A 19,889-nucleotide genomic window follows, 5' to 3' on the forward strand; every position below is an offset into this window, starting at 1 on the left:
CTCAAGCTCAACAAGAGGAGATCATTAGGCAAGTACAAGAATTGGTTGACAAAGGGATGGTGAGGCTTAGCTCCTCTCCCTTTTGTTCTCCAGTCCTTTTAGTGCAAAAGAAAGATGGTACATACCGTATGTGTGTGGACTATCAAGAGCTAAACCATATCACTATCAAAAACAAATTTCCTATTCCTCGGGTAGAAGATCTGTTTGATAAGCTACATGGCTCTACCTACTTCAGTAGGATTGACCTTAAAAGTGGCTATCATCAAATAAGGATAGTGGATGAAGATATCCTAAAGACCGTGTTTCGTACAACGTTTGGTTTTTATGAATATCTAATCATGCCTTTTGGCTTGACTAATGCACTAGCCATGTTCAAACATCTAATAGAGAAAAAATTTAGACCCTACCTCAAATTCACTGGAGTGTTCTTTGATGATATCATCATCTACTCCAAGTCCTTAGAGGAACACAAGCAACATCTCCAAGTGATTTTTCAAGCATTGAGGGAAAACAAGCTTTTTTTCAACCAAAAGAAAAGCAAATTTTTCCTTCAAGAGATTCAATGCTTAGTCATATTATCTCTCAAGATGGTATCCGTATGGATCCATCAAAGTTGAAGGTAATAAAAGCATGGCCTAATCCAAGGAATTTATGTGAGCTGAGAAGCTTTATTGGTATCTGTGCATACTATATACGCTTCATACCAAAATTCTTTCAAATAGCATGACTATTACATGACTTAACAAAGAAGAATGTTAAGCATTCATGGACTGCTAAGGAGCAAAATGCTTTTGACAAGCTCAAAGAGAAGCTTACCTCCCAACCAGTACTCATGCTTCCGGATCTCTCAAAGCCATTTGAGGTCCAATGTGATGCTTGTGGTGATTGCCTTGGAGCAATCTTGCTTCAAGAAGGGCATGCCATAGCATATGAGAGCCGAAGGCTCAATTTGGATGAACGGGTCTTAGGCATTTATGAGAAAGAGCTTTTAGTTGTTCTACACGCCCTAGACACATAGAAGCACTGTCTATTGAGGACTCCATTTATTCTACGAACTGACCATCAAAGTCTCAAGTACTTCATGACGCAAACCAAGCTTTCCGACAAACAAATGTGGTGGGATTTTTTTTTTTCACAATTTAATTTTCATGTTGATCACTTTGTTGGTAAGCACAATCAAGTGGCCGATGCACTTTCACGACGACCAAAAGTTAATGCAGTGTCTATAGCAACTCACAATGATCTATCTTCTATGATAGATGAGTATGCTATTGACCCTGACTTTAACGATGTAATGTCAGCCCTTACTTTGGGGAAGAAAGAGGAACCATTCACCTTGCAGGATTTTTATCTTCTCCATGGTAATAGGCTATGTGTTACCCACTCCCTTGGTGAGAAAGTCATGTATGAATCCCATGCTCCTCCCTATGCCGGGCATAAAGGTATTCAACCTACTCTCCGAGGAGTAGAGACATATTTTTATTGGCCTACCATGAGTGGGCATATAAGAGTATGTTTCAAAATGTATGGTATGCCAAAAGACTAAGTATAATAGAGGGAAGCAACTTGAATCACTCCAACCATTGCATATCCCAAATTCACCATGGGAGAGTATATCCATGGAATTCATTTTTGGATTACCCAAGTCTATTCATGGGAATACGAGAATATGGACAATAGTCGACAGGTTTAGTAAGCAAGCACACTTCATTCTTGTCAAAAAGACTATTAAGGCACACCAAATGGCAACTCTCTTCATATCTCAGATTTTCAAACACCATGGATTTCCAACATACATCGTGTCAGATAGAGATCTTAGAATGACCAGTAATTTCTAGAAAGGTCTCCTTGAAAATCAAGGTACAAGATTGAACTTCTCTTCAGCCTATCAGCCACAAACGGATGGCCAACGTGAGATAGTCAAGCTTACCATACTCGATCTACTAAAGACTTATGCTACTGAAGTAACCACATGAACCAATTATTGAAGACCCTCCCAAAATTGAAGACCAAGAAGAGGTGCTACAACCCGAAGCTATCCTTCGGCATAAAGACAAGGTACTATGACATGGTAAGGTTATCCGACAGTATCTTATTAAGTTCAAAAATTATCCTTTTGAAGATGCTAGATGGATGCAAGGAATACAACTTAAGGATACTATGAACCTTGTCAATGCTTACAATGCTACATTAGCAAATGTACAAATTTCTTTTAAATCACCAATGTTTTTGTCTTATAGACTAGTTCTCTTTTTATTGTGCACAAATTTAAATAGTATGCATGCTTAGAATCATGTTTGTGATGACCACGTCTCTCAAACAACAAGTAGAATTTGTCACTCTACTTGGGAGAATGAAATGGACTAAAGAGCAGATATGCTTGCGGAAGCTATGTCTCCCAAGCACCAAATGGATTAGTCATCCATCTTGGAAAGATGTCTTAGGGTAAAAAGGGGTCCTCTACGCGCTAAGCAAAATTGACTAATGACTAAGGGTTTATCTTTTCTACCTCATAGTCGAGGATGACTATGATTTCAAGAGAAAGATAATGTCATAAAAATCTAATATCTAATCAACCCCAATGATTTTCTCATATTAACTGATCATTTAATGTGCGAAAATAGACGGGAACAAGGGTTAGAATATAGACATGTGCTTTTAGGTCTATCTCGACACAGGGAAATTTGTAAAGGGGCCCAAATGAGAGCTGGTTTGTCAAAGAGAAAGGCTAGCTAGCCAATGGAGCTTAAAAGACCTCAGTGTTAGCTTCATTAAAGACCTCCAGAGGTTAGTGTTAAAAGTCCTTTGACCTTAGATAAGCTAGGGTTGAGCTTGATGTGGGAACTCGGCGCAAGCTTGAGGTGCTTGTCGTGCTTGATGACTAAGGTGCTTGTCGTGCTTACTGACTAAGATGCTTGAGGTTCTTGTCGTGCTTGCCGACTAGGGACCTTGAGGTGCTTGTGGGAACACTACCCAAGCTTAAGGTGCTTTGCCATGCTTGCTGACTATGAGGCGCTTGAGGTAAGATGTTCAAAAAGTCAAATCCCATCCCTACAAGAGAGGGGGCGAGCCCTAAAGCTAGGGGGATGAGAGAGAACACACACACCCTCACACAAGGCAAGCTTGGTACAAAAAAAGAAAATAGGACACTTGTCAATCTCCTCCTCATGTTGCCCTCATGGTGTGCCTAAAGCCTATTGGTTAACCTCCCAAGGGGTCCAATGATAAATTAGTTAATTTAATTAATTGTTTTTGCATTATCTCTCTCAATGAGGAAAGGGAGACACTTGTCCCAAGACTACCGTTGTTGTTTGTTATGCATCCTGCATGTGATTGGCTAGTCTTGTAGGGTCCAATGAGCTTCAAGCATGAGCTACAAGGGGGGGGTCGACCAAAGCAAGAAGGGGGGCTTCTTGGGGGGTATACTCTCCCACACTCACACACACTCTCATTGTGTGAAGTGCAAAGTGCAAGAGCTCCATCTCCTTCTCCAAGCTAGTAGAGAAGTTGAGAGCCTACACCAACATTCATGGCTATGGAATGCAAATACAACCAAGATCCATGCTTCAATGCTTAAGCTTTCCAATTTCTCCATCTTCATTACTATGCTAGCAAGAAGAGTGATGATGAGGAACTATTTCTTTCTCCTATGGAATGCTGCTTCTTCCTCTTCCCTACCCTCATTTCCCGCTAGCTCTCTCCACCTTCAAAGGTGTTTGAGACCTTGTGATTGAGGCTTGGGATAATTAATGTTTTTTGGAAAGTTTATGTTATGCTCGTGATGCATGAAGCTTTCCATCTTCATTGCTGCAATATAGGTTCTATATATTTCTTTGGTAGAGCTATGCTGAGCTACAGGTTGCATATGCGTTGATCATAGTTATGATTGTGTACTTATCAAGGAGACCTCCCACTTTGGCATCTTTGATTGGTTTATGGTTGACATTTTGCTCAGTTTAAAAGGGAGACTCTACTTGGGATATCTTGCCATACACCTCTTGATGCATATGCAGATTTTTTTCTTGATATCCATTTAGCATATACGTATGACATTTCAAAGTTTGTAGAGATGACTCGTGAGAGACGGTAGTCTTGTAGTTGTCAATACATGCGATGTTGGCATTGTGGTCACACATGCTACATCAGCCATCACTGTTTCAGACGTATGAGGCAGCATCATTGATGTATGCGAGATGGTTTTGACACATGCTATAGAGGTGGCTTAGTATGCAAGTGACAACCATGTTATGTTTACCTCTAACGTTCCTCATGCTTAAATGTCTGACACATGTGACATTTCTTCCCATTGGTTGCTAAATGAGGATAGAGTCTTCCACGTCACGCCATGTCATGTGTGCTTTAGCACTTTCTCTAGTGCAAGTCTTGGTAGTGTGCACATGCTAGTGTGCACTTGGCCGATGGCTTGGTGTTTGATATTGTACGAGAAGGAGATGTATACTTGTCTTCTCAGTGATGCATCTTTTATGCTACAACACATGCATTATGTTCCTGAGATCACATAGAGTTTGATATGAGTGAGACAGCTAGCAGGTTGTGGTTGTCATGTGCTGCTTCGAGAGTGGTCTTTCCAGATGCGTTGCAGATCGCTTGTGGTTGCAAGAGGAGCTAGATATGGCTTCTTTGATCCATTAGAATTATATGAGGTTCAAAATGGTTTTTAATCTTGATTGCGTCATTGACATGTGGTATGCGAGAGGCAAGACATGTCTCATCCACGAGTGAGCTTCAGTATGCTTAGGAGACAGAGCATGTAGCTATGCAAAACATGTCAGTGGACTTTGCAAAGGCAAAGGTGGAGCACGGTTGCTCTAGTGAGACATAGTAGGTGTTGTCAGAATGCGTACAGATAGAGGTAGACCAGGTCTACTCCCTAGAGACACACGAAGAGATGATAGACATGGAGTTCTTTGATATGCTCTTGCTAGAGGTTGATGAGCGTCGACGCTGATGTGATGAGTAGTCATGATGATGCATTGTATGTAGATAGCACTGAGGAGGCTAGTACAACCAAGATTGCATATATTTTGTCAACGTTCGAGAGTCTCATGTACGGTCGACCTACTAGTATCTAGTCCCAACCTAGTAGCTACAATGGGAGTATTTGCAATAGATATTGTCAGTCGTGTGATGCCTAGCACTAGCATGATGCATTGTGAAGCTATGCAAACCATATAGAGATGTCTGTTGGACTTACATGCAGGCTCTAGCATGGATTCATATGCTTGCCTATCAATAGAGTTGATATAGATGCATGCAGATCAAGTGAGTGAGTTGGTCACCGGGCGTAGGCTGAGAGAGCCTATTGCCTATATTGCTTGTACATACTAGTAGTTTAGGTAGTATGACCCACTTATTGACACACTCGCCTTAAGTGAGAGTATGTTGGGTATGTGCCTTGCCTCGAGGCCCAACATCCAGTGTCTGATCTCTCACTGACTTCACTAACCATTGACCTTATAATTTTTACATAAAAAAATTAAGGGGTCTCATTCATTTGTACTCCACCCACACATAATATATCCCTTTACACTCACTGCACACACACCCACACCACACAGCTTCTGCACTAGCGCGCTCTTCAAAGTTCTTGTGCACGCATTCATATCACCCAAGTCAGTAATCTTACCCTTGGTCTTGAAGTGAACAATGTCTTCCTTTAGATCAACAAAAGGTTGATCTCTATCCAAGCAAGCATAAAGGTTGGAGTCATGGTGAGAATGTAACAAAAGTGGGTATGGCGGTTGGTGTGATTCTTTTCAACCATAAGTGGCATTTATGATTGTCATTTTGGACAATAGATATACAATCTTTAAATCCCTTCTTGATCATGAACTCCACACTTCCTTGTCCACTTCATTGCCTTTTATTTTTGATCCACGTCAAAGAATGTAGATTGTATTTGTCTGAATCCACTCCCATGTTTCTGACAAGAAGTATGATATCCAATTCATTTGTTAGCGCATATACGCCAATTCTTGCATTCCATGGATATCCATGACAATTTCAAAAGCACACTTGCAACCGTGAGTTGGTTTCATAGGTAATGTGTCCCTACTTGTTGGATGACCTTGCTTCCTCCTGGGGTGTATTTCTTTCAAATGGGAGTGTGTGTGTGTGTGTGTGTGTGAGAGAGAGAGAGAGAGAGAGCTCACAATTAGAGGCATTTTTGTCTCCTAATAATGAGCCATTTCAACTTGAGAGCCCACAACGCCATCCAAAATCATAGTTCTCTTATCTTCGATTGCAGGATAACTAATTTTCCTTTTTTTTCCAAAAGGATAACTAATTTTCCTATGAAGAGTTGTAGAAAGGATTATTCAAAGGGTTATTTTGGGAATTTCGAAAGAAATTAAGGGCATTTTGGGAGTTTTTGGCAGTATTTTGGTAACTTTCACTGCACTAAGCGTCCCGAGACTGGTTGAACTATGGAGGAAGCAGTGAAATCCTTGTATGGTACGACAGTGGAGCATTGTGAAGAGATGATCGACCATTCCCTAGCACAGAGCGAGTCTCCCCCCCTCTCTTTCTGTACCTTGCTCCGTGTGTGTGTGTGCGTGTGTTAGAGAGAGAGAGAGAGAGAGAGAGAGAGAGAGAGAGAGAGAGAGAGAGAGAGAGAGAGAGAGAGAGAGAGAGAGAGAGAGAGAGATTGCTCTTGTAAAACAGACATTAAGGTGAAATTTTTGCTGGAGTCACATGAAAAGGCTGGATGTCCTATCGTGCGAAAGTTTTTCAAAGCTGTTAATTGCGGTGAAGGTATGGCTGCTGCTGGAGGCTACCAAGAAAAAAAAGGGGTGCGTTCCTTTTCAGCCTAAACAGTTTTCTCTCACAGGGACTGACTGATTGCTGAATTTCAACTTCCTGTGTCATGAAAATATCAGATGTTTCCGGCTTTCAACGATCATGAAATGCATCACCCTAGTAACTCTATATTAACAAAGCTCCCATCATGTCAGTAAAGGTTTCATCTGCTCGACCGTCTTGCTTTGGTGCCTTTGGTTCTCTCCTCAAGGATACAGACCTTGACGCAAAGTCTAGAATAAGCATTTGAGACCCAAATTTTTAAGATCTCACAAAAGGTTTAATTGGGCTTGAAGATCTTCTGCTTTTGGCATCCCTTGTAAGAATAAAAGGACCCTTAGGGGTCTCACTCTTCAGAGCATCAAGACGCAGAGTTTGAGAGCAGAGGACCTCTTGTGTTTTATACTTTGCTCAAGCTTTAATATAATAAAGAAATACCGAAAGGGGCACGAGGTTTAAGGGCCAATACCTTTGGGCACGGAACTACGCCGGGCAGTGTCAACTCAATTGAACTGTGGTTTTAAAGTTTTGAAGTATTTTAAAGGATTCTCTCATGTGTCGTGTTGGATTCCCGACTTGGGTGCCCAATTTTGTGACACCGAGTGGCATGTTACTAAAGAGGAGTTCCCGCCAACTTATGGGACCCCGTCCGATGGGGCCGAGTGACCTAGAGAGAATATACACACACACAAAAGCGTAGAAGATGATGATGTGGCAGCTGTACGGACGCCCGCGATTTGCGTTGGCAATGCCATGTGGCAGGCAATACGGATTTCCATGTTTTGCTTTGTTGACGTGACATTTGTACGGATTTCCGTGAAATGCGTTGGCAGCTTTTTAAGCCAGTTTTTGGGATCATATGATTTTGAGTTTTGGAAGCTTTTCATGTAACTGCTTTTCAAGGCCAAGGGCCTTCAAATATGTGCAGAGGACTCAGTCTCTAGCACTCTTCTGGGTGAAGGTGCAGAGCGTGAGTACCGGCATTGTACCGAGTTCAAGTAATATAAAGAAATACTGAAAGGGGAGCCAAGGTTTGGGGCCAGTGCTCTCTTGGGATGGAACTCCGCCACTCCCTGTCTCGTGTCATGCATCTCTTTTAGTTCAATTGTTATTTGAAGTGTTTAAAGTTGTTCAGTCTGTTCTTTTCCGTTGGCACGTGGTGCCCGTCCTGAAACAGTGGTATCAAAGCTTCAGGCGTGTGCTTTTTTGAAAGCATACCGGTCCTACCAAAGAGTAGACAGAGCAAGATGGCGCTTCCAAAGTTCACCGGAAATGTTATTTAAAGAATCTTTGTGTCGCGACCACGGACTATTAGCTACTCCCATCCTTACTTCATCACGTATCGGGCGCGCTCCCGTCTTCATCGCTCTGTCTTATAGGACATGAGCCATAAAGATCACTTGCAAAGAAGGATCAAGGATTTTTTTTCAAGCTGCTGTTTTTCTCAGAGGTAGTGCCATGCAGGTGGTGGATGTTTATAGCTACCAAGCCGCACACTCCAAGGACTTGGCAAGCTTTCAAGAAAATTGCCCGAAGTTACATGCCTTCAGACATCCTCCTTCGGATTGCAACTTCTGGCATAGTGGAGTATCCTGAAAGGCTTGCCACAAAAACCCTAGCAGATTAAAACTAGAAATTTCTCTGCATCTCTCACCAAGTGTCTCTTCTCCAGCTGATAACCTTAGAGGTACAGCGTGATTGCTATGTCTTGGGACTACCATCACCACCACATGAACACTGTCTGTCGAGGCTTGTTTCAGCTGTTCAAGAGCTTATGAACCATGCTACCGTCAGATATAACCTTATGGAAGAAATGTAACCCTAACCTTGGTGCACGTTTTAGATGGAAAGCCAGTCGTCTTTTCGAGCTCAATTGATGTCGAGATTGCTTTTTAAGTTTGAATTTTGTCTGAGAATTTATTTGAGAACTTGTTTGGTGATCTTGTTTGCAATTTGTTTGAAATAGATGGTATTTGTTTTGAACCTGTCTTGGTGCCGATTTGAACTGTTTGACTCTGGTTTTCATATTGATTTCAATGATTGGTGATTTACTCCCGGGTGGATTAGTGAGAAATGATCTTTGAGAATGCTTGCACATACCCATGGCCCGGACCCTTGTGGTTATCTGCGGGGGAGTATTGAATGTTTGAAAAGTGTTGTTTTTACTCATGGTTCGGGCCCTTGTTGTTATTTACGGGGGGAGTATTAAGAAGTCTGAGCAGTGGTTACTCTCCTCATCTCCAAACGATGCAGGCTGCGGTCTGGGGGCGTTTGGTTGGAGAAGGCCTCTATATCTTCCGGCCCATACCTTTTTAGGTTATGCGGGAGGAGTGATGAGGAAGTCGTTGAACAGCTCATTGCCCGTACGTGGATGGTTATTTACGGGGGGAGTGTTCATCGGTGGCTTTATGTTTCTGTGTCTTGTAACATGCATATGTGAGCATTCGTGTTGCATTGTGATGTGCAAACCACTGAATATTCCTTATTGGATGAGATACTTCTGGGAAGCCAACGACCCAAGATATCAAGAGCTTCGATTTAGAATGAGACTCCTTATTGAATGAGATACTTTTTGGAAATCAACGATTCAGGATGTCAAGAGCTCCAATCTGGATTGAGAAAACTGATTGTGCCTTGGAACGACCCTCGGAATTTTTTTTGAGCTAACTTGAGTTGTTTTGCAGATATGCTGGGAAGAAGCAACAGAAGAAGTTTACCAACTTGCAAAGTCTTGTCGAGTGGCCTGTTACTAAAGAGGAGTTCTCGCCAACTTATGGGACCCTGTCCTATGGGGCCCAAGTGACCTAGAGAGCATAAACTAAAGTGGGTTCAACACAGACACACACACACACACATACGCAAAAGTGTAGAAGGATGACGTGGCAGCTGTACGGACGTCCATGATTTGCACTGATAGTGCCACATGGCAGACAATATGGATTTTTGTGTTTTGCGCCGCTAACGTGGCAATTGTACGCCGTAAGGAATTCAAGGTCACTTGCAAGAGAAAAGAGTTCGTTTTTGCCCTAAAAAGCTCTAAAAACATGCTTTTTGTTTTGTATGATGCAGAGACTTTTAAAAATCTCTTCGACGGTTGAGAATTTGGATATGCGACAAAAGGAAAACTTGATCCTCTTGACAAGCTCTACACATTGACGCGAAAAGATTTGATATCTGACAACTTTGAAAAATTAGGGTTTTTGTAGAAAATTTCAGCATGTGTGGAATTAATGTTTTTGGAAGATCTTGTCCTTTGTGTACAAATAACAAGTGAAATCGAGAATGAAATGCTGAGAAATCTGCACTTGAATGCAATTGGAAGCAATGACAGCTCTAGAATGAACCTAATTACAATAAGAATCATGAATTTCGCATGATGATGAATGAGATGACCGGATACTATGGTGAGTGTTAAAGACTTGGACACCCCAAGTCGGAAATCTGGCACGACACACCAAAGACTCACTTAAAATACTTCACAGCTTTATCACACTTTAAAGATAGAGTCGCCATGGCCTGACATAGTTCTGTGCCCAGAGGTATTGGCCCCAAAATCTGGCACCCCTTCCGGTATTTATTTTTATACTAATGCTTGAGCAAGGTTACAACCCCCGAGGGACCTCTGCTCTCAAACTCTGCGTCCAGATGCTCTGCAGAGTGAAGCCCCAAGGGTCTATTTATTCTTACAAGGGATAGTATGGTGAGTAGATGACTGGATACTATGGTGAGTGTTAAAGACTTGGACACCCCAAGTCGGAAATCTGGCACTACACACCAGAGAATCACTTAAAATACTTCACAGCTTTATCACACTTTAGAGATAGAGTCGACACGGCCTGGCATAGTTCTGCGCCTAGAGGTATTGGCCCCAAAATCTAGCGCCCCTTTCGGTATTTATTTTCATATTAATGCTTGAGCAAAGTTACAACCCCCGAGGGACCTCTGCTCTCAGACTCTACGTCTAGATGCTCTACAGAGTGAAGCCCCAAGGGTCTATTTATTCTTACAAGGGATGCCTCAAAAACAAAGCCCAAGAGCAGTTAGTCAAAAGCAGTCAAATCCCAAAAGCATCTGGTCTAAAAACTGCCCAGAAAGCAGTCAGCGCAATTGGCAGAAATTTGTATAGCCTGCCACATCAGCATGTCAGCGCTTTTTGCGGAATATTTGTACGGCAACCACGTCAACAATCAGTGCAATTTGCGAGATCTCCGTACAACTCTGCCATGTCATCAATTTTGTGACAATGAGCGCATCAAGAGTTCTTGAGGAATGAGGTGGCTACACAGGGATAAGATGACGAGTCTGAATGATTGAAACATTCTGTTCAGTATGAACTAAGTGTGTGATTGATGAACTGAAATTTTTGGATGAACTTGATTTTTGAGTACTCATCATGTGATTGTGTTTGAGTGCAGGATTGAAAGATGGAATGATTGACGAAATGATTGCAACATATTAGTCATGAGAAATCTATGGACATGATTGCAATAAGAATTAGTTAATCCGACATCAGTGAGGTCCAATGTGGATCTAGATGCGATTGCTAAATACGTTGCCAAGAATCATGGTCCTAAATCTGGATGGATTTTATGTGACTTGAATGTGATGTGATTTGGCTTGTCGTCTTTGTACAAGTACTGGATTTGTGTTGTCTAGTGCGTCGGTACTTAGAGTCAGTGTCTACTGAACTGGTTCATGGCTTATGTCTGATTTTGTAGGCGTAATCGAGGACGATTACAATTCTTTCAAGAGGGGGGTATGTCACAAACTGATGACGTGGTAGCTCGGGACTCAAGATGCAAGACCTGATGACGTGGCAAACTTGTACGGACAAGCCCGTGAATCGTGTTGGCATGCTGATGTGGCAGCAGTACGGATCTCCGTGTTTTGCGTTGACATGCCACGTGGAAGGCTGTACAGATTTTCGGTATTTCCGATGGTTGCTTTTGGGCCAATAGCTTTTGAGTCGTAGCTTTCCATGTATTGCTTTTGAGTTTGAATGGCCAAGGGCCTTTAAATAAGAACCCAAGGCCACTCTTTTTACTCAGTGTGCTAACGAGCATATGAGCAAAGAGGGCCCGCGGGAGTTGTAACTTTGCTCAAGCATTAATATAAAAAGAAATACTGAAAGGGGTGCCAGATTTTGGGGCCAATACCTCTTTCTAGAAATTTGATTACAAAGCGAAATAGACACATGAGACATGTCCTGTTTAACAAAAACAAGAGAGTGATGTACATAGTCTATATACAACATTCTTGTTTATTATAAAACCATGGAATTTCTAAGATAACATCTGCTCTATCCAGGCGCATGATGTGGAAATCCAGGTTCTCTTTGTAATCAGCTAGCTCGAGCGTCAAATCAAGAACCATCTTTGTTACAAGTTTGGACACTCCAAGCGAGAAATCAATAGAAACACACGAATAGAAACTTCAAAATTGCTGAACTTTAAGAGAGAGAGAGAGAGAGAGAGAGTCGGTTGTTGGTCTGTGCCTTGCCCGGCCGCCCAAGCTATGGGCGTCCGCCCAGTGACCACCTTATTTGTTGTACATATACACAACAATAAGGAGTAGCTCACTTGAGCCCTACACTCTCTACTCTCTCCTTCTCCCCTTCCCGCACGCACACTGCACCGTGCACGCACTCTTCAATTGGTATCAGAGCTTTGGCGGCGGCGTCTCGCAACGGAGCTCGGTGCTTGGCGACACTGGATCGGAGCGGTGCGGGACAGATCAGGCAAGGATTGATTGCACCCGGAGGAGATCGGGCGGATCTCGGACTCCCGAGTCCCGGCGCACGCAGGGATTTTGGGGATCTTGATGATTCTCAGAGAATCAAGTAGGAAAGGGATCTCTACAAAGCTTGTGGAGCATCGGCCGAGCAGTGAATTGCTTGGAATCGAGCCTCGGATAAGCAAAGGCGGGAGTCGAAGCCCTGAAGTAATCAAGGAGGAGAAGCCGACATAGAGTTTGAGCTTGGAATTGAGCAAAAGCTTGGTAGCAAGAGGAATCGACCGTATGCAGAGCTTGAAATCAAGCATTCGGGCAGCCACAAAAGCTTAGCAAGCAAGAGCAGGTAGAGCATGAGGAGGGAGCTTGGAACTGTGGTGATCACACACACACATTAGCCAAGCAATTGAGCACTGGCATGGCTGAGAATTGAAGCATTCAAAACTTAGCAAAGGCCAAGCAACTGGAGCAAAAGGGGAATTTGCAGGGCCAAACTCGCTTGTGTGGTGTGTTACACACACACACACACACACACACACACACACACACACACACACACACACAAACATTACCTTGCAATTTGAGAACGCTGGCAGCTGACAGTGCAGCAAAGGGGGATTGAAGGAATTGGACAATGAGCAACCGGCCATACGTAGAAGTTTGGAAATGTGTTTGGCACCGAGCAGGACAGAGCTCACTGTCGGGAGAATCGAATACAACAAGAAATTGTATAGCTTGGAAGCAAGCGAACAAGGGGGAGTCGAGCTTGGGAGTGTGTGGTGGTGATTACACACACTATAACCGGTTTGTACAATGTAGAGGGCGGTACTATTTCAATTACCTGTTAACTTTACACAAAGCACTGTGAAGAAAAGAGAACACAGTTGCATCCAGCGACTAGAATGCCACTGCGCACACGAGACTGACACCTTGTAGGCCCCAAAATTGGTGCCCCTTTCGGTATTTCTTTATTCAATTAATAGTTGACAATCCGTACACTTAGGCCAAACCCTCACAGAGCTGTTCAAACCTGGCGGGGGCTGAAAACACAGGTTTCCGACCTGATTTTGGCAGCATAGCGGCGCCAAAACCCTTGTAGGGCAAAAACACCTGTCTAGGACGGATTTCCTCCCAATTTAGAAGCTTTCTGATGAGCTCTAACAGAATTTCAGCGTGCTGTAATTCTCTGTTTTTCTGTTGTTAGGTGCCCAAAACCTTGTACACACATCCCAAGGCTCTCACAGAGTTCCCCTCGTGTTCCCTTGCAATTTAGGCGTGAAACCCTAAACCTGCAGAAAAACACAGTAGGCTGTAATTCTCTGTTTCGGATTGTTTTTAGCAGAGCGAGCACGTCTACGCGCGTCCCAAGGGCTCCCGCACACAATGGGATAGTTCCCCTATGAATTGGACGATTTTTGACGCGAGAAAACTCTCCAAATCTCGCAGTCTTTCGCGATGGAGCTGTGCGTATTTGTGGGGGATTCGTAGTTAGCTAATCCGGTTCCTGTTGAGAAGGCTCTTGCCTTGGCAAACCCACATAAACCTTTAGAATTGTACAAATTCATCTGAGTAGTCCAAACTAGTGGGGCATTACCATATGTGCCAAAGGGGAGAGAGAGATGCACGAGAGCAAATCATCGCGCTACATGAGACAGAGGAGAAGGCAAGCTTTCCATTAAAGCTGTCAACTTGCACCCACTACTCACACAGTGTAAGTTCACTTATTGCAAAAGTAACTCTCAACTCTTAAATTGGGCGCCCCCTCTTGCTGAAGGAAGTGGAAAATCCACCTGGAGCCGCCATGTGTCCAATTTGCCTCTTTTGAGTTAATTCTCTAGTTCCCACTCACTTATAAAGTTATAAGTGACTTTCCGAGTTGCCAGATTTCATTTGGCGGCACAAGCTTTCATACTCATCAGAATTCAGTGCTAACTGGCCCGACCAGTCCCGGGTTGACCGACCTAGACTCCCGATGTGAGAAACCTGTTCGGCCGCAACAGATTCACACTGGCCATGCAATGTCCACTTGCACCTCTTCAAGGGTTCCGGGAAAACAAGTAAAAATAAAATAAAGAAAAATTTGTAGTACCTATTTAGAGAAGGCAACAAGAAAAATACACCTCTTGGTGACACACCCCACCATATAACCGGCATGTACAAAGTAGAGGGCGGTACTTTTCAATTACTTGTTAACTTTAGACAGAGCACTGTGAAGAAAAGAGAGCACAGTTGCGTCCAACGACTATAATGTCACTGGGCACACGAGACCGACGTCGTGAAAACCTGGTTGGACACCCATGTTCGCGTACATAGGGTTACCCATACCTGTTTGCATTGTCCCGAACACATTCCCCGGCATATAACCTGTGGAAGGTCCAACCATAGCTTGAAACACTGAACCACCTCCGAAATAACCAGGATAAGTAATCGGTAATGGAAGGGTCTGACGCATAGCCTGTTCATTACTCCCTTGACCATTCACAAATGGTTCCTGTCCAGCTAAAGCAAACTGCTTTGGATCATTGGACACCACTGGTTGCTCAACTACATGGGCTTTCCCTCGAGCAGAACTCTATTCCTCTCATTGTGTGAGAGGCGTGTGTGGGGAGAATCGGGATCATACTGGAAAGGAGGCAAGTCCATGATGTCCAAGCCATGGGATGTAAACCACTCTATAACCTGTGAGTACCATGCTCTTGTGTCCCCCTCCTGATGCAGCTGTATCAATGCCTCAAAAGCTCTGCGTGTGAGTCTGTCTTGTGGGAGCTCTCGTATGCGCTGGATGAAACAAACTGTGTGAAAGAGGGCCTCTACCAGCATCGGTGGTGCAACTAGCTCTGCTCTAATGATGTCATGTGGTATTGAGGGTTTGCTGTGGAGCAAACAAGAAATCATAACGATCTGTGGGCACTCTATCTGTGTCCATAGAGATGCTGATAGCCTTGGTGCCCATACTGAGGCAGCATACATCATGCAGGCGTGACTAAGGTGTCAAAAAGCCATCCCTTGGTGCGGGGTTCTTGAAGTGGGCCTGGTGGCATCTGTGGTCTAAAGTGGCTAGCGCTGCATATACTCGTGTAAGCCGATCTCTGGCTGCCTGAGTCATGGAAAATTTGCATGTGGTGCCGGTAAAAGTCACCCCTAGATATACATATGAGTCAACCACCTCTACCTGTCTACTTGCTGCTACGAGCAATGCCTTGCTCTGGACTGTCCTAGAGGTATGAAAAATCATGAACTTGGTCTTTCCAAGGTTCACCGTGAGCCCTCTATGTATGCAAAAATCATCTAGGTGGCTATGTAGTCCCTCCCGTGTCGTCAGCATAGAGCATAATATGGATTGGTATACCTGCCATGTCTGATCCCGCTCCTCCTGCTCATAGGATGTATTTTTGATATCTCGTCGATGTAGAGACCAAATTGAGTCGGGGAGAGGGGGCATCCTTGCTTCACACCAATGGTGCTAGCAATGGGATCCGATAGTCCACCTGGGCATCGCACTCTACCTATGACGTGTGCATACAAAGAATGAATGGTCCATAGCATCTGTAACTCTTGAAGGCGCTAGAAGAGTCTCTCTTTGGGGGAGAGTATCAAAGGTCTTGCGGAAATCCACAAAGCAGCAATAGAGTCTCCTCTTTCGTGCTTTTGCGCCGTTGATCAGATAGCGAAGCGCGAAGATGTGCTCGATAGTCGAGAAAGTGCGTCTAAAGCTTCCTTGTCCTAGTGCGTGTAGTCCTGATGCCTCTGCGTATGTGCTAAGCTCTGCCTCAAGAACTGCCCCATACAATTTGACTAATGTGTGACCAATCATGAGAGTCCTGTAGTTCCCTAGATCTAGGGTGTCGCCAGATTTGTGGATAGGCACAATAGTGTGCATAGTCCACTCCTCTGGTAGTCCCTCAACCAACGCGCGGTTGAAGAGACGTGCTGTCAGGGGGAAGAGAGTGTTTGCTACATGGATCAAGTGCTCACTCTGTAGTTTGGTATGATCTGTTGAGCGGCCATGCTGTAGACATCGAATAGCCCTCTCGACCATACTAGATGTGAAGAAGGTCGAGGTGATAGGTAGAGGATCAGATGGCCCTGGGATCAGTGGCTGTCCAGGTATCTGGTATAGGCGTTCGGCATAGTCATGCCATATATGAGGATCCTCTAGGGGGGTAGTGGGCGTGGCTCTCTGAGAATCCTTCATGTTGTGGCGCTATCTGTACTCATGAGGAGGTGGTATAGCTCAAGCTCTTGTGCCTCCTCAAAGGCCCGCCGTTTGCGGCGTGTGATGGCCTTTATCTGTCTCCTGATCTCGCTCTCAGTGATCTCCATGGCTCGTCAAGCCCGGACCCCGTCATACCACCGGTTCTGGGGCATCGTCCCAGAGAGTGGGGGTCGGCCACTGTGGGTGGTGTGGGAAATAGCTAAGGGCTGAAGTGTGTGAAACTGCAGAGAGCTGGCTGGTGAGTGTGGATAGTGGTGTGTTTGCGTTGAGAGTGTATATCCCCTCATATACATGGGATGAGTAAACTCTGGCTAGCTCATGTGTGAAATGTATGGTAGTGTGGTGTGAAAGTAGGTGGTGTGTGTGAGATGGGTGAGCCAGTGAAAGAGAGCACAAGGTATGCGTGGTCAACCCCGATAGGTAATGGTGGAATGGTGAAGGATGTGAGAAGGTGGGCTGCCTCTCTGAAGCCGATGATGTAATCCATTGTACTATCTCCGCTGGGTAATGATGGTGGTATATACATGTCAGGCCTCCCGATGTTGGCCATTGCGTTATGCTGTGATCCCTGGCGGAGTTTCCCTAGTCTTGAGTACTCCCATGATCTCCTCCTTGAGACATGCATATGGTGAGTGTTTGTCATCCTCCTCCTCTTCATGTGTATGAGTCTCCTTTGCCTCTCTGAAATGAACACGCGGAGTGGATCTCCCGGCTACACGGATCACAACCACCATCCGACAGCTCCCCCGTGCTGGGGCCAACGTCCGAGGACGTAGGCGTGCACTTGTAAGAGCGTGCGTCCCATACCACTCGGCCTCAGTCCTTGGAGGTGACCTTGCGCACTCCTAGCCTCACGGGCTTACCACAAGCACTCTGCCAGTGGGGGTCGATAATTGCAAATGAGGCCTTGGCCTCCCTTTTATAATAATGGCCGGCCACACTTGCCAGGTTCACACTACGTCCGCTCGGACATTGGACGCCCATCCCGACGGCGTCTAGGCTAGATCCCCTCTCTTGTGAGCGTGACATAACAATGAACATACTTCCCCCCTTAAGAACCATTGATGTCCTCATCAATGAAGTGGGGATAGCGAGCTGTCAAAGCTCTAACTGATTCCCAAGTAGCAAACCTTTCAGATTGATCCTTCCATTTAATTAAGTACTCGTCATAAGCTCTTTGGCGCGAATGATGGGTATGATGATCTAGATCAGCCTTTGGTTCTCGAGGAATATCCTCAGTTTGCATATCTTGCCATATATTTTCCTCGATAGGCACAACAATGTCGGCTTCGCCTAATTTTTCTTTAAGGAAGCTGACATGAAACACTGGATGTACACTAATATCTGAAGGAAGAGCTACTTCATAGGCAACTTGGCCAATTTTCTTTGTGATCAAGAAGAGACCACAATATTTAGCTGAAAGCTTATAATGCTTCCTGTTCGCATAGTCTTGGAATCTTTGGGTATCTTCAAATAGATCCATTGTCCCACCTCTAGAGTCCTTGGAGATCTCGATCACGAGCCGTTCTTACACTATCCTTAGCCAATTCGAGCATTTCTTGTATGTCATATGAGAAATCACGAGCTTGACATTACTTGACTTTCTCTAAGTCAATAGCAATCGGGGATTCAAGCTCAAAACCATACATCAGCATGAATGGGCTAAATCCAGTAGCAAAATGCTTGCTATTATTGTAGGCAACTCTAATTGTGGAAGATACTTTTCCCAATCAGACTGTCGGTGAGAGACATAATTTCTCAACATGTCCTCTAATGTCTGATTCATCCTCTTAGTTTGTTTGTCGAACTCAAGATGGTCAGAAGACGACTTACTCAACTTCGTCTGAAGATGAGCAAACACATCTCGCCAAAACCCAGTGAACTTAGTATCTCGATGACTGACAATATCCTCTGGTAGACCATATAGCTTGTAAAGCTAATCGACAAATAAAACCGCCAACTCATGGCTTTTTACTGTCAACTTCATTGGCATGAATTTCGCCATTTTTGTAAGTCTATCGACCACAACCCAAATGGCATCATTTGTTAGGTGCAATGGAAGTGAATGTTGAACTTTGCTCAAGATGAGTGCTCCGAACTGTGCTCAAGGTTCCTTTTACTTACGGAAGGGAGAGCCTTCCGTTCCTTTAGTGAGAGAGTGCAATGGACACAAACAAAGTGAATGGACACTGTGAGTGAACGTGCTGAGACTGAGAGATAGAGAGAGAAGAATACGACACCAAAAAAGTTGTCAAATCCTCCTCCGAAGGCCCCACTCTCTATGGCGAGAGCGGTCTACTTATGATTGCACAAATCTCTACAATGCTTGGACTTGCCGACGATGTCGATGACGATGAGGACGACGACAAGACGGGCTGAAATCTGAAAACGCTAAGGGCTGAAATCTGCAAATCTTGTATCTGCTGAATTCTGACTCTATGTCGATGACGACGATGCAACGACGACGCGCTGAAAACGCAGATGCTGAAATCTGCGTTTTTCGGGTTGAAATTGCGAACTTCGATGGATTCCATCGTGTGGCGAGGAACTGCTGCGGAAAGGTGAGATCTGCGAGGTTTGGGACTTCTTTTGCAAGTGCTAAAGGCTGAAAACTGAAAACGCTGGGGTTTCTTGATGTTCCGTCGCGGTGAAACTGCAAAACGCTTTGCTGATGCAAAAACGCTAGGGCTGAAATTGGTCCTGTTGCTACCGGTTGTCCTACAAATGCAAAACGCTAGGCTTCTTGATGGGTCTTGCTGCTGCCGGGGCTGATCTGCTGTGCAACAATCGCTAGGCTGCCTGTAGAAGAAAACGTTAGGTCCTTGCAGATGCAAAAATGCTAGCCTTGCTGATGGGGGGGGTCTTACTGAGAAGTTGCCTCTTGAGCGGTGCTCTTGCTGCCTCTTCTGCCAGAAAGTGCTAGCGCTAGGTTTTTATTTATACAAACTTAGCAAAATTGCCCTACCTACTTTCCAACAAAAGTCACTTAAAAATAATAAGTGAAAAATGTCAAAAATAGGGAAAATAGGTCTATGCACTGTAAAAATGCTCTTGATGGAATCTGATGGGAATTTGATGGTCATGCTGTGTGCAACCAGAGGATATGCATCTAATCTAAGTGTTT

The 19,889-nt window shown here is 44.3% G+C and overlaps 1 protein-coding gene across 2 annotated transcripts in view; it reads left to right on the forward strand.

Moving 5' to 3' along the window:
* Nucleotides 1–6,351: 6,351 nt before the first annotated feature.
* LOC147431724 (Ku70-binding family protein) overlaps nucleotides 6,352–19,889 on the forward strand; it is a 55,567-nt gene continuing 42,029 nt past the window's right edge. The window contains exons 1-2 of one of the 2 annotated variants that reach the window (XM_086494231.1): nucleotides 6,352–6,474; nucleotides 6,685–6,812. In XM_086494231.1, coding sequence (XP_086350357.1) covers nucleotides 6,447–6,474; nucleotides 6,685–6,812 — 156 coding nt within the window. In that variant the 5' untranslated portion in view covers nucleotides 6,352–6,446. Of the gene's footprint in view, nucleotides 6,526–6,684; nucleotides 6,813–19,889 lie in introns of both variants that reach the window. The other variant, XM_086494230.1, reaches the window with a different exon arrangement.

This window comes from Adiantum capillus-veneris, chromosome 21 (genome assembly GCF_014529385.1).
Source record: "Adiantum capillus-veneris isolate H3 chromosome 21, ASM1452938v2, whole genome shotgun sequence".
Lineage (NCBI taxonomy): Eukaryota > Viridiplantae > Streptophyta > Polypodiopsida > Polypodiales > Pteridaceae > Adiantum > Adiantum capillus-veneris.